General features: G+C 37.2%; 3 protein-coding genes and 1 long non-coding RNA gene across 4 annotated transcripts; 2 read left to right on the forward strand and 2 right to left on the reverse strand.

Moving 5' to 3' along the window:
* Positions 1-829: 829 nt before the first annotated feature.
* On the reverse strand, positions 830-3,112 carry LOC126665564 (uncharacterized). The gene is made up of 2 exons (XM_050358395.2): positions 1,625-3,112; positions 830-1,402 (listed from the first exon to the last, which is right to left on the reverse strand). Exon 1 carries the CDS (start codon positions 3,046-3,048, stop codon positions 1,870-1,872), a length of 1,179 nt encoding a protein of 392 aa, XP_050214352.1. The 5' UTR covers positions 3,049-3,112; the 3' UTR covers positions 830-1,402; positions 1,625-1,869.
* On the reverse strand, positions 830-3,196 carry LOC126665565 (uncharacterized). The gene is made up of 2 exons (XR_007637661.2): positions 3,106-3,196; positions 830-1,707 (listed from the first exon to the last, which is right to left on the reverse strand). It is a non-coding gene; the product is annotated as an uncharacterized LOC126665565 (long non-coding RNA).
* A 3,216-nt stretch (positions 3,197-6,412) lies between these two features.
* Positions 6,413-8,203, forward strand: LOC126671585 (uncharacterized). Its single transcript, XM_050365370.1, has 2 exons — positions 6,413-6,499; positions 6,587-8,203. The coding sequence occupies exons 1-2, from the start codon at positions 6,413-6,415 to the stop codon at positions 8,201-8,203; spliced, it is 1,704 nt and encodes a 567-aa protein (XP_050221327.1).
* Positions 8,204-9,302: 1,099 nt separating this feature from the next.
* LOC126671594 (uncharacterized) lies at positions 9,303-11,329 on the forward strand. The gene is made up of 5 exons (XM_050365380.1): positions 9,303-10,046; positions 10,123-10,267; positions 10,350-10,643; positions 10,719-10,826; positions 11,087-11,329. The coding sequence occupies exons 1-5, from the start codon at positions 9,730-9,732 to the stop codon at positions 11,327-11,329; spliced, it is 1,107 nt and encodes a 368-aa protein (XP_050221337.1). The 5' UTR covers positions 9,303-9,729.
* The last annotated feature ends 1,720 nt before the right edge of the window (positions 11,330-13,049 follow it).

A 13,049-nucleotide genomic window follows, 5' to 3' on the forward strand; every position in this document is an offset into this window, starting at 1 on the left:
TTAATATATATATCTATTTATATATATATATATATATATATATATATATATATATATATATATATATATATATAGGCGTGCGTGTGTACATGCGATTTTTTTTAATTTGTTTACATTTATAATATTTAAAAGTGGACAAAAATCCAATCAAACCGACTAACTGAAACATGATCAAATCAAACCAAAAAATGAAATTAATTGGTCCAAGAGTTTAAATTTAGTTTTAATTGCTATTTTTACGATTAATGATTAATGGTTTAGCTTTAGTTCTAGGATTTGGAATTTGAAAACCCACAGTTAACAGGTTTATAAAAAAAACTTAATTTGTATACTATGTAATTAAGAAAAACAAATGGGCATTTTCATGAGTTCCTAATTTAGATAAAACACTAATTTAATTCTCATTAGTTAAAATCTTGGAATAAATATTTATACCAAATACATATTTTTATAAATATTAAATTTAAGTAAAACATTTACTTTAATTTTCTAATTTTTTTTGTTTGTTAGGTAATTTTTATTAGTTTTTCAAATTGAATAAAGTAATTATTTATTATTTTATAAACTATAAGATATTACATTTAATTTATTATTTATATGAATTTATTTTTAAAATATTATTATTAATTAGATTCCGTGCAAATGCACGGGCTTACGATTAGTTCAATATATATTTATCATCTGCAGAAAAAGGTTCTACAAGAAACATCCAAACTCCCTTAAATCTTCAAACATCAGCATAACTAGAATTAGGGTTACCATCATACAATTTCGTGTCCATAGCCTTAAACTTCAACCTCAACCTGGATGGCTAAGTGCATAAACAATATTTAGCATTAAATAAAAGCTTTTAGAATTAACAAAACAAAACAATATTTTTTGACATGGAATGGTACATTTTTTTAAACTACAAACCAAAATTTCTTGGCTCTCAACAGCAATTAAGTCAATTCTTAAAGTTTTTAGCTACAAATTTGAGAAAGAACACATAATTAATAATTAAAAAAATTATTAAGTGCTTCGTTTCTCGCCTATCAAAGATGAAATGCAAACTTTCATCTGAATTCATAATCATCTCATACATAGCACTCATAGGATGAAAGTTTCTCGTCGTCCTTTCTCCTTCTCTTATTTGCCGATCGTTTAGGGCGGACAAGCTTTATAGTTCGAGTACCCATTCTCAAAGGGTATATGATACTATACTTCCCTCTTAAAGTCCCTGGGGGCTTCCCTACTCGGATTTTCTACTTGGGACAAAGTCGAACTCTCAGTGTCGTGCATCACTTATGCATATTCAGTAACAGTCTCGTAGCTTTGAGTCTGTAACTTTTCCCCCAATAATTTTAGCCAAAGTTCCAACTAAGCATAAATTGTTAGCAGCTAGTTACAAATGCAACTTGCCCTGTTCGGATTTGTTGTTATAGCTAAGAAGTGATCAGACAATTAAAAATAAAAAGCTCCAAAAACAAGTTTTATCAACAGCTCTAACAACAACACCGACTAACAGCTCCAAAATAAACTATATAAGCAGCGACTAACAGCTAATCCAACCAGAGGAATTATTCATGATATAACGTGCTTCTCAACTCAAATAAGAAATTGACAAAGTGAGTGGTGGAGTTACCTGTCAATTTACGCCGCTTATCAAATTAATCTTCATTTCAGCTCCAACGGAGGGAAGAAAACTGGTGGTAGCATTACACAAAGCTGATGCAGACAAATAAACGAATTATGAAGCTTTAAAGAAACCATTGTTTTGTGTAGACACATAAATGCATCACTTCATATATATCGTTCTCCTACGACGACCTTCATCACAAATCTATCAAGCTTTCAGCATTCAATAGACTAACACTGAAATGCATAGTTTTATACAATACGTATAGAAGAACTAGAATTCTCATCAAAGCCAAATCCTAGTTCTTCAAAACTGACTTTCCCCTGAAAGAAATCCAACAATTGAGGCACCTCTTCCTTATACTTCAAAACAAACGTTTTCATGAATCGCTCATCAGAAGAAACGATTAATGAAGATAAAGGGACGTTTGTCTTGATCAAACCCTTTAAAAGCAAAATTCTGGCAATTAAACATCTAGGCATAATCCTGTTCTCCAAACTACAACAAAGAACAACTGGAAGCTTAGCAACATCAGCAGGCTTCCAACCCATCTTGCCCACAAGAAAATCCATTTTACTCGTTACACTCTTTTGCGACATAGCCAAAGACAATGGGTTCTTTCTTAAAATCGATAAAATCTCATCTTCAGACCAACCACACATTTTATAAAACTCTATTTTGCGTTCCCACGTTGTATCAGAAAATTGAAGAAAAACACCCAATGCCATAACAAATGAACGCTTTGTCGGGTCAAATCCTTTTTCGATTATCTTCTTAACCTTATCGGCAAACTTGACATCATTTAGGCACATAGCTAACGGAAACTTAAGAACTAGCTCAGCGATACCAGATTGAGGCATACCAATCTGAGTCAACAATGATAAATTAACATTAAAAATGTCCTTCATAGACGGAAAATACATGGACGACCGTTTCAAAGTCCTAATCACTTTCTCATCAGTAACAAGTACCCTTTTGAGGATGTCATAAAATGGAATGAGATGTCGAACAAGATGGCGAACCAATATATCCGGGTTCCTAGAGACAATTGCCGAAAGGTCCGAGCTTGAAGCTCCTACAGAGCGTAAAAACTCGAGCTTTGGCAGAATTGAGCTATTGGGTTTGGCTCGTAGAACTCGGGGCCTTATCCTAACAATTTTGGAGATTTGAGAAGCAGTGAATCCTTGATCTTTAAAGAACAAAATAACAGAATCTGGATTGTCAGGTGTGGTTAATTGAAACCACTTAGAGATGGATTGAGCAACTTTTGGAGCTAACCCGCATGAATTTATGAGATATGAAACTGTGAATGACTGTTTTTTGTGAATTAAATTTTCAGATGTGAAGTGTCTGGCAGATGCAAAACGAAGAATAGCCAGCAGAAAATTAGAGTTATTTGTACCGAATCTTGGACAGGAAATACCAAACATGATGATATATGAACAACTTTCAATGAATCAATTTACAAAATTAAGAAGTGTAAATACCAGAAAGCAAGATGTGAACACTGATTTGCTGATCTTCTTCAATTGCAGCAGACAGAAATTGGCATTAAACTAGGGTTTTGCAGTTTTTTCTTCTTCTTTTTTTGAAATCTCAGTTCTTCTGAAATATGACACAGGTGTTGGTCCAGCCGATAGCTTTTTGTAATATAAGAATTTTGTTAATCAAAATTGTAGATTTCCCATACAATTCAGAATACCCGTTAATTTAATTCAATTCAGTTTGAAATTTGATATAATTGAAAGGAAAAAAAAGGGTTTTTTACACATAAAGTGTTATGGTATTGTACTTTTCCCTCGGCATATTTTAATTTTGTCAGAAATCTCTAAAAAAAAAAGTTTCAAAAATCTCTCATAATCCAAAATAAAAGAAAATAAGACAATATTGTCTATGATATTTGTCAACATTAAATAAAACACAATTTTTCTCTTAGTGGGATTAGGGGTATAAACGAACCGAGCCGTTCGCGAGCAGCTCGGTATTCGGCTCGATAAGAGCTCGGTTCATGTTCGTTCGTATTCTAAACGAACCGAGTTCGAGCTTGATTTTATGTTCGTAAATATAAACGAGCTGAACATGAGGTGTTCGGCTCGTTTACGTTCACGAACAGCTCGAATAAGAGTTCGTGAACAAGCTCGTGAACGAGCTCGTATATAGTTCACGAACAAGCTCGTTTATAAACTCGATAAGGTGTTCGCGAACTAATTCATATTTAAATTAATTTATATAATTATGTGTCTAATTTATTCAGCTCATATTCGTTAACGAACTCGATTAGGTTGATTTTAATTTATTTAGCTCATATTCGTGTTTATTCGTTTAAACAACTCGTATTTGTTCGTTTATCTGCTAAACAAGCGGGTTCGCGAACGAGTTTGTTTAGTACTTATCGAGCTCGTTCGCGAGCTTGTTCGTGAAAGAGCTCGTTTAGTACTTATTGAGCTCGTTCGCGAACTTGTTCCTTTAACGGCTAAACGAACGAACACGAGCTGAACATGAACAGAACATGAACACCATACACTACTAGAAATCAGGAGATTAACGACCGAAATTAGCGACGGAATGTCTTTCCGTCGCTAATTCACCAATTACCGACGGAATTAGCGACGGAATGTCAAACCGTCGCCAAATCACCAATAAAAATTGGCGGGAGCTTCCCCGCCAATTAGAGGACCAAAATTTAGCGACGGACTTGGGCAATCCGTCGCTAAATATGGTGGCAAGCCCAAACGCAGCGTTTTGGGCTTAAACTTAGCGACTGATTTTAAGTCGGTCGCTAAATTTAAGTCCAAACGTTGCGTTTTGTTTATTAATTGATATTTAGCGACGAACCGGAGAATCCGTCGCTAAATACCAATTAATAAACCGAGCAGACCCTTCTCCCCCTTCTATTTTCTTTTCCGTTTTATTCCTTCACCATCACCGTTCTCCCTTCCCTCTCAGACCACCATCACCGTTCATCCTTCCCTCTCAGACCACCAGTCGACGCCGCTCTTCACACCACCAGTCGACGCCGCTCTTCACACCACCAGTCGACGCCGCCCGCTGCTGTCCGCCGCCGCTCCATCTCTGTCCGATCTCCTCCCCACCAGTCGACGCCGCCCGCTGCTGTCCGCCGCCTACCGCCGTCATCTGCAATAAAGGTAAGGTTTTCTTTGATTTCTTATTTTTATTTATTTTATTTTATTTTCAGAATATATATTAGGTTTAAATTAGGGTTTAATTAGATTTAAACTTTGGTTTTTAGATTTAAAATTAGGTTTATTGATATTAGATTATATTATGTTAATTGTTAGTTAGGGTTTAATTAAATTAGATTAATTGTTATTTAGGGTTTAATTAAATTAGGTTAATTGTTAGTTAGGGTTTATTAAAATTACGTTAATTTTTAATTAGATTATATTTTAATAAGTTTAGTTGTGTATTGGATTATATTATAATTAGGTTAGATTTTAATTAGGTTAAATTGAAATTGTTTGAAATATTAATTTTTAATAATTTGATATGTTATTATTTTAAATAATAATTAATTATTTTAATTGTTTATATTTTAAGAAATTTGGTTATTATTTAATATATGATTAGGTTAGTTAAATTGATGTATTGTAGGTTAAATAAATTTTAATTTAGATTAAATGTTTTATTAGATTAATTCAATTGTTTCATTTAATTAAGTAATTTATTAATAGTATTTTTAATTAGAAAAAAATTGAGATGAAATGGTTTGTTGGTTATGTTCGAAATTGTATTGTTTGCTTGCAGACTTTCCCTGAAAAATGGGTGATGCTCTTTTTTAGGCGAAATGCTGCTGGTTTTTTAAAAAAAAAATATTAAAAATTAATAAAAAAACCCTTATTGCAGGATTTTGTTGTTGATACTCAGGAGTCTTCTCATTTGCGGTTCTGCTCTTCAACAAGTAAGTGTTACTGCATTTTTGTATTTTATTTTAATTAGTTCGAGTAAATTCAATAACAGTTAAATTTAATTAACAAAGATTTTATTCCCACCGAATAAAATCTTACCTAGCCGTAGAAACTCGTCCCGTGTGTTCAAGAGATTGAACGACACGAGTACGTGTGTACAGTTCGTAAAACTGCTGTCGTCTGCGTAATTTGATCACGAAAAAACATATATGTATGAATATGGTATAGGAATATTCGGTAGTTTTCTGGCGTATGTTCTCCGGGTGGCTATTTAATATAGGCTGTGTAACGCTTATTCTTTACGGAATATATAATTAGCGTTACACACCCTATATTATGTAATGCACCTGGGGAACGACGCCGGAAGGCTGCCGAATATTTTTTCCGTATTCATGCATATATCGTGATCGAATTATGGGGCGCCAGTTTTGCGAATGGGATAGGACCCTACCCTTTTAGCAGTCAATTACATTGACTTTGCTACGTTGAGCTTATGAGCCAGTACCTAATTGTACGTCCTCCAGAAATGAATCCAGACCGCAGCTGGATGTATACGAGGCATGACAGAGGCTTCCTGCCGCCAGATTTTTTCCCTAATCTTGAAGAGTTCGTGAATTTTGCTGTACAACATCCCGAGTGTATGAATGGAGAAGAGATAAAATGCCCATGTTCTAGGACAAAATGTAGAAATACGAATTTTTGAGATGTCAAAGTTGTGAAACTACATGTCTTGCAGTCTGGGTTTGTTCCAGATTACTATGTCTGGATTCACCACGGTGAGGTGAATGTCCCTCCTGTTGTTCAGTAGCCGGTTAATGAATACGATTACTATAATGAGGGAGGGAGAGATTTAAACTCCGGTCAGAGAATGGTTATTGATGCTGCTGGTCCTGAAGTTTTTAAGGAAGAGACCCCGAATGAAGAAGCTCAAAAGTTTTTTGATATGATGAGTGCGGCAGAAGAAGAAATATGGCCCGGAAATAGCAGACACTCACCCCTGTCCGCATCTGTTGAAATTTTGGATATTAAGTGTCGACATCAGGGGTCGATATCTTTAATTGACGACACCTGCCGTTTATTACAAGAACTGCTTCCAGAGAACAACAAAATGCCGAAAAATTTTGCTAATATCAAGAAGCTGGTGAAAGGTCTCGGGTTGCCGGTTGAGGTTATTGAGTGCTGTTTCCACAACTGTATGATTTACTGGGGGGCGGACGAGGATTTAACCCACTGCAAAGTCTGCACATTTCCTCGGTGGAAACCTGTTACGAAAAGCAATTCGGCCAAAAGAAGGGCTAACGTTCCTTATAAAAAAATGTTTTATTTCCCTTTAACTCCGAGGCTGCAAAGGTTGTACGCTTTCAAAGCCACGGCTAAACATATGACATGGCACGCTGAACATGAAATGGAAGACGAGAAGATGTGTCATCCTTCTGACTCTCCGGCGTGGAAACGGTTCAGTGAGTTGCATACAGATTTTGCCGATGAAACAAGAAATATCAGACTAGGCTTATGTACTGACGGGTTTCAACCATTTGGTAGTTTTGGAACACAATATTCTTCCTGGCCAGTCATTGTGACGCCGTATAATCTGCCTCCAGGCATGTGCATGAAGGATGAGTTTATGTTTTTGACAATACTTGTCCCGGGACCTGGAAATCCAAAAGACCAGATGGATATATTCCTGCAGCCGTTAATAGCGGAGTTGAATCAATTGTGGGAATCTGGAATTCGGACGTATGACGTTCAAAAGAGGCAGAATTTTCAAATGCGGGCGGCGCTTATGTGGACAATTAATGACTTTCCCGCTTATTCAATGTTGTCTGGGTGGAGCACATCAGGAAGACTGGCATGTCCGCATTGTATGGAAAATACCGAGGCATTCACGTTGCCCGATAGTGGTAAACAGTCCTGGTTTGATTGCCACAGAAAATTTTTACCTACGGGCCATCATTTCTGTCGGAATGTTACTGAATTTCGAAAAGGCAAACAAGTAAAGCACAAATTTGGAGGTGTGAGGACTGGAGATGAAGTATTAGCAGAGGTTGACGGTCTGGGGTTTAAGAGGGCTTATGAGACAGATGCTAAGGCTACGAATGCTGATCTATCTAAAGGCCGTGGTTGGAATCGAAAGAGTATCTTTTGGGATTTACCGTATTGGAAGACAAATGTAATCCGGCATAATCTCGATGTCATGCATATTGAGAAAAATGTATTTGACAACGTTTTTAATACCGTACTCAATGTACCTGGTAAGACGAAAGACACGGAAAAATCTAGGGCAGAGCTGAATAAGATTTGTGATCGTCCCGGCCTAGCACAAGATCAGGAAACCGGTAGATATCCAAAGGCTTTGTATGCTTTGGACAGGGATTTAAAAAAGATTTTGCTCGAATGGATTCAAAAGTTAAAGTTTCCGGACGGTTACGTGTCCAACTTGTCAAGGTGTGTTGATTTAAACAGTTTGAAGATGATGGGCATGAAAAGTCATGACTGTCATGTCTTCATGCAACGACTTTTGCCAATTGCTCTTCGGGAGCTTCTTCCGCCCGAAGTGTGGGAGCCTTTAACAGAGCTAAGTATCTTCTTCAGAGAATTAACTGCCACATCGCTGAAAAAGGCAGATCTTGAGAGATTGGATCTTGATATCCCGAAGTAACTGTGCAAGTTGGAACATCTCCCCGTACACCTTCCATACGAAGCTATGATGGCAGGACCTGTTCAGTATCGTTGGATGTATCCGTTTGAAAGGTACTACATCTACAGTTCTATTTCATCGATCGAGTGGTATGTACATGCATGAACTAATTATTTGATTATGCAGATACCTGAGAAAACTCAAAAATAAGGTCTCGAATAAAGGCAGAGTGGAAGGAAGCATCAGCAGCGGATATTTATTAGAGGAAACAGCGAAATTTGCATCTTTCTATTTCAAGGATGGTGATCCGATGCTACCATGTCGGATGCAAAGAAATGAAGTTTGCGAAATGGACGTTGATGATGATGTCGACAGATTATCCATTTTCAAACCGAAAGGGCGACCTATAGGTGCTTCTCGGAACAGATATCTGGATGATGCTGAATATAATGCTGCCCGAAGCTATATCCTTCTGAATTGCACTGAAATCGAACCTTTCAGAGAGTATGTCTTCATATCCACATTTAAGTTCAATATTGAAGAATTTTATACAATTTGTCTTAATTCGCTCGTATTCTTGTAAATAGAGTTTTTGAAGGCGAGTTGTATGAAATCAACCCCGAAATCACACAGACCGAAGTTGTAGTCAAGTTGGAGAGTGAATTCGCCTTTTGGTTCGAGCAATATGTAAGTATTTATGTTGTTTTATCGTCGTAGTTGTATATATTATCGTGTTGATCCGTATAAATAATTGTGCTACAGGTGAAAGACCAAACTGTCTGTACCAATTCCTATATTCTAAGTCTTGCAGAAGGACCGCTTAGATCGGTCAAAACATTCAAGGGGTATTGTGTGAACGGGTTTAAATTCAATACTGAAGAATATGGGGAGGATCGGGTTACAATGAATAGCGGAGTTTGTGTAAAAGGATCACTCTACGGCCCGGCTGAAAGCGACTTTTATGGAGTGTTGACTGACATTATCGAGTTAGCGTATCCAGCTCTACCGATAAAAAGGACGGTCTTATTTAAATGTAATTGGTTTGATCCTACAAAAAAAGTTGGTATGTTAGCCCATCCTCGGTATAACATAGTGGATGTTAATCACTGAAAGAGGTACAACAAATATGAACCCTTCATTTTAGCTGAACAGTCCGATCAAGTACATTACTTACCTTATCCTAGCAAAAGGCGAGACAAAAAAGACTGGTGGGCAGTATGCAAGATAAAAGCTCGCTCTGAGATAGACATGCCTGAAACAACTGTTCCAGCTTTCCAAGATGATAGTGCAGATCATCTGCTCGATGTCATAACAAATGAAGAACCGACAAATTTAGTTGATCCGAATGGCGAGGCGGACGAGGCTGCATTACACAACCCTCCATTAGTAGAGACGGAAGATGATTATCCACCATCTTCATCAGACGATGAAGACATTGGAGCGGCAGATAATATAGAAATTGCATGATTCGTTTAAGTGTCATTTATGTAGAATTTTGACTTTTATTTACATTTGTTGATGTGGTAACTTTATTTTGTTAATAAATTATGTGTTATGGTTTTTATAATAGTTGTGTTTATTTTTTTCTTGTCGAATATTTTTTTGTAATCTTTTTTGCAGATATGAGAGGTTCAGGTGGTTCTTCTGCCGGCCGAGGCCGCGGTAGGGATACAGTTCAGGGACGCGGACGTGGACGCGGCGACCCAGAGCAGGATGCCCCTGAGGACTCGGATCCCGGGGCTGAGCAGCAGGTGCTAGCTGCTAGACCTGCGCCGCGGAGAGCGGCGAGACAGCCGCAACCACAGGGCCAGCCACCAGCGACGGACGAGACTGGGAGGGTTAGAGTTACACCAGATGCTGCAAGGTATGATTGACAACTTTTTTTTTAAAAATAATTTTATTTAAAAAATGTGAAAACTAAGTGTTTTTGTAATGTGCAGAGAAAAATTACTGGATAGCAGGAACGACAGCGGAACAGCATCTAGGGCGATCTTGCCCATTTTCCGATGTAGATGGTTTGCTGAGGGTTCCTCGTGGACGAAGATTACAGCAGAGCATAAGGGCTTCTACTTCGAGGAGTTCAAGGTTGTTAAATATTTAAAATTTTAAATATATGTTTAACTTTCTTTTTGATTTCTAATTATATTTATTTTTTAATGGTTTGCAGAAGGGTTTTTGCTGGGACCCGACCTACCCTGAGGATCTGATTAGAGGGGTCTTCTACCGACATGCGGGCAATCGGTATAAAGATACTCTCCACAACATGAAGCCGGATAAAAAAGAGGGCAGTGTTAGTGCTGATACTTGGGCGTCATGGAAGCGAGACTGGGATACTGCTGAGGCTAAGAAAAAGTCCGATATAGCACGAGCTAATCGGATGAGTGAGCCGTCCGGAGCTGGCACCGGACCTGTTCGACATACCGCAGGATCGCGATCGGCTACGAGGCATAAGACAGTTATGGTATGTTTTTAATATTAATAATCGTGTTAAATATTTTGTTTATCTATTAATTAATTTGTTCATTTCATATAATAGACTGAGGAGCTTGGTCGAGAGCCCACTTTGGCTGAGTTGCATGTACGGTTGCACCTGACCAAAGCAGATCGGACTGTCTTTGTTGACAAGAGATCAAAGGATAAAAATGTAAGTTTATTTTAACCTTAAGTGACTGTTTAATATGACATATATATAGCTTTAATTATATAGACGTTGTTTATAGGATGTTTACGTGTTTGTTGTGGGTGTTGTGATTGCTGTTACTTATAGTTGAACAGAGTGTCTGTAGTTTTTGCAGGATGTCCCTGAAAAATGGGTGATGATCAAATTATAGACAAAATGCTGCCCAATTTTAGTTAGAAATGTAGGTTTAACTAATCTATAAATTTGTATTTTTTAAATCTCAGGACCGTTTTCAGGCAGAGCTTGCTGCAGCAACACAGTCTCAGGCAGCTGGAGAAGGGAGTTCGTCGACTCCAGAGCCGATCGACGAGAACGAGCTGTTTTTGTCTCTCGAGGCAGTCAAGAAGCAGCGAGTCTACGGTATTGGATCGGCTTCAGCATCCTACATCGGCCAGAGCAGCGCTAGCCGATTGCGCCGCGGCGGATCATCCCAGCAGGGGAACGTTTGTAATAACCCGGAAATTTAAGGAATAAAATATAGCCACGTGTCTAATATTTTATTAGACGGGAGTAGGTAAATTAAATTTAAAGATAAATTTAATTTACAAGTGTCCCTAAATTTTTAATATGGCTATAGGATTTCAAATTTAAATTTTTAGAATTTAAATTTGAATAGTTATATAATTAACGGAGAGAATATGGATTTATGAATTGGGTGCAGAATAATTCATAAGTCCCTAGCGAATATTTTTGGTGCCAATATTCGCGAAATATTTTAAAAAGGTTATCGTGAAAATTTGATAAAATTTGGAAGCAGAAATTTTATCAAGCGCAGTTAATGCGGGCTTAATAAATCGAAAATGATTTATTAAGAATAAAATATATGTCGGATGGGAATAAAAATAATATTTTTATTCTCGTTATATTTTATTTGATTTTTGGTAAAATTTTCACGAAATTTGGAAGTCGTTTCCGTTTAGGCTACGAACGACTAGTTTAGAAGTTGGTTTAAAGTGCATGATTGAGCTAGTACTAAACTGCACTTTAGCCATTACTATATATATTAACCTAAGTTACCTATTTGAAGGCAGAGCCTTCATTTTCTTTCTTTTGAAAGAATAAAGAGCAGTAGCTCTCTCTGAAACATCGGCGAAGCTAGGGTTTTCGCGCCGTTCGTCCATTTCTCGATTCTAACTCCATTTCTTCAACGATTACTCAAGTAATCGAGGTAGTATAACCGTATTAAATGTTTATTTTGATATATATCGATATATTTCGAATATATATTCGTTTATAAACGGTTACCGTATCGAATCGAACGTAAACGTATTAGTTTTACGTTTCGAACGTAAATATGGATAGATTGGAATGTGTATACGTGTTAGGGGCGGAAAAATGGAGTTAAAGCACGTCGGAAAGCCCGGGAAATCAACTTTCCCGGGGCTGTGCACTCGGGTGCACGAACGTGCACCATTTGGTGCACGAACGTGCACCATGAGAGGGTGCACGAACGTGCACCCAAGGTGCACGAACGTGCACCATCTGGGGTGCACGAACGTGCACCAATTGTGCACGATCGTGCACTGCCCTGGGTGCACGATCATGCACCCAAGGTGCACGATCGTGCACCGTGCCGAGACGCTGACGGATAGGGATTTGTTTTTGGGGCTTTTTGCCTTAAGAACTTGACATAGTTTCGTTGATTCGAAAACGTTTTAAAACGATAACTTGTGTTAGAAGAAATTGAAAAGGTTTTATATACTAAACCTAAAGACTTTTAAAAGGAGATTTTAAAAGTAAAGTTAAACGTTTATAATGGACTTTAAAAGAGTTAAAGTCAACGTTTAAACGGTTTTAAAGATTTAGCAATTGGTTTTGCTAAATACTTAGTATATGACCGAGAATTGTTTTAACAATTAGGTCTATACTAAAAATGGTTTTCTTTAGGTATTGTGATACCTAAAATAACTTCTAGAGTGAAGTTAGAACGTTTTCTCAAAACGAGAATTTATAATATGGTTTTAAAAACAGACCATAAGTGTTACGTGTTTATATGATTATATGTTTGACCTAGATCTGGGTTTAAGGACCTAGAAATTTTATAGGAAACATATATTGATGTGTTTTATCCTGTTTGCTTTGTGTGTTTAGTCCGACCAGCTAGCTAGCAGTCTGACCACAACCACAGGATTAAGTTCCAGACCTAGCGGTGTTTGTGAGTTCATTTGTTTACTTTTGAATATTAGT

This window comes from Mercurialis annua, linkage group LG1-X (genome assembly GCF_937616625.2).
Source record: "Mercurialis annua linkage group LG1-X, ddMerAnnu1.2, whole genome shotgun sequence".
In the NCBI taxonomy this organism is placed as follows: Eukaryota; Viridiplantae; Streptophyta; class Magnoliopsida; order Malpighiales; family Euphorbiaceae; genus Mercurialis; species Mercurialis annua.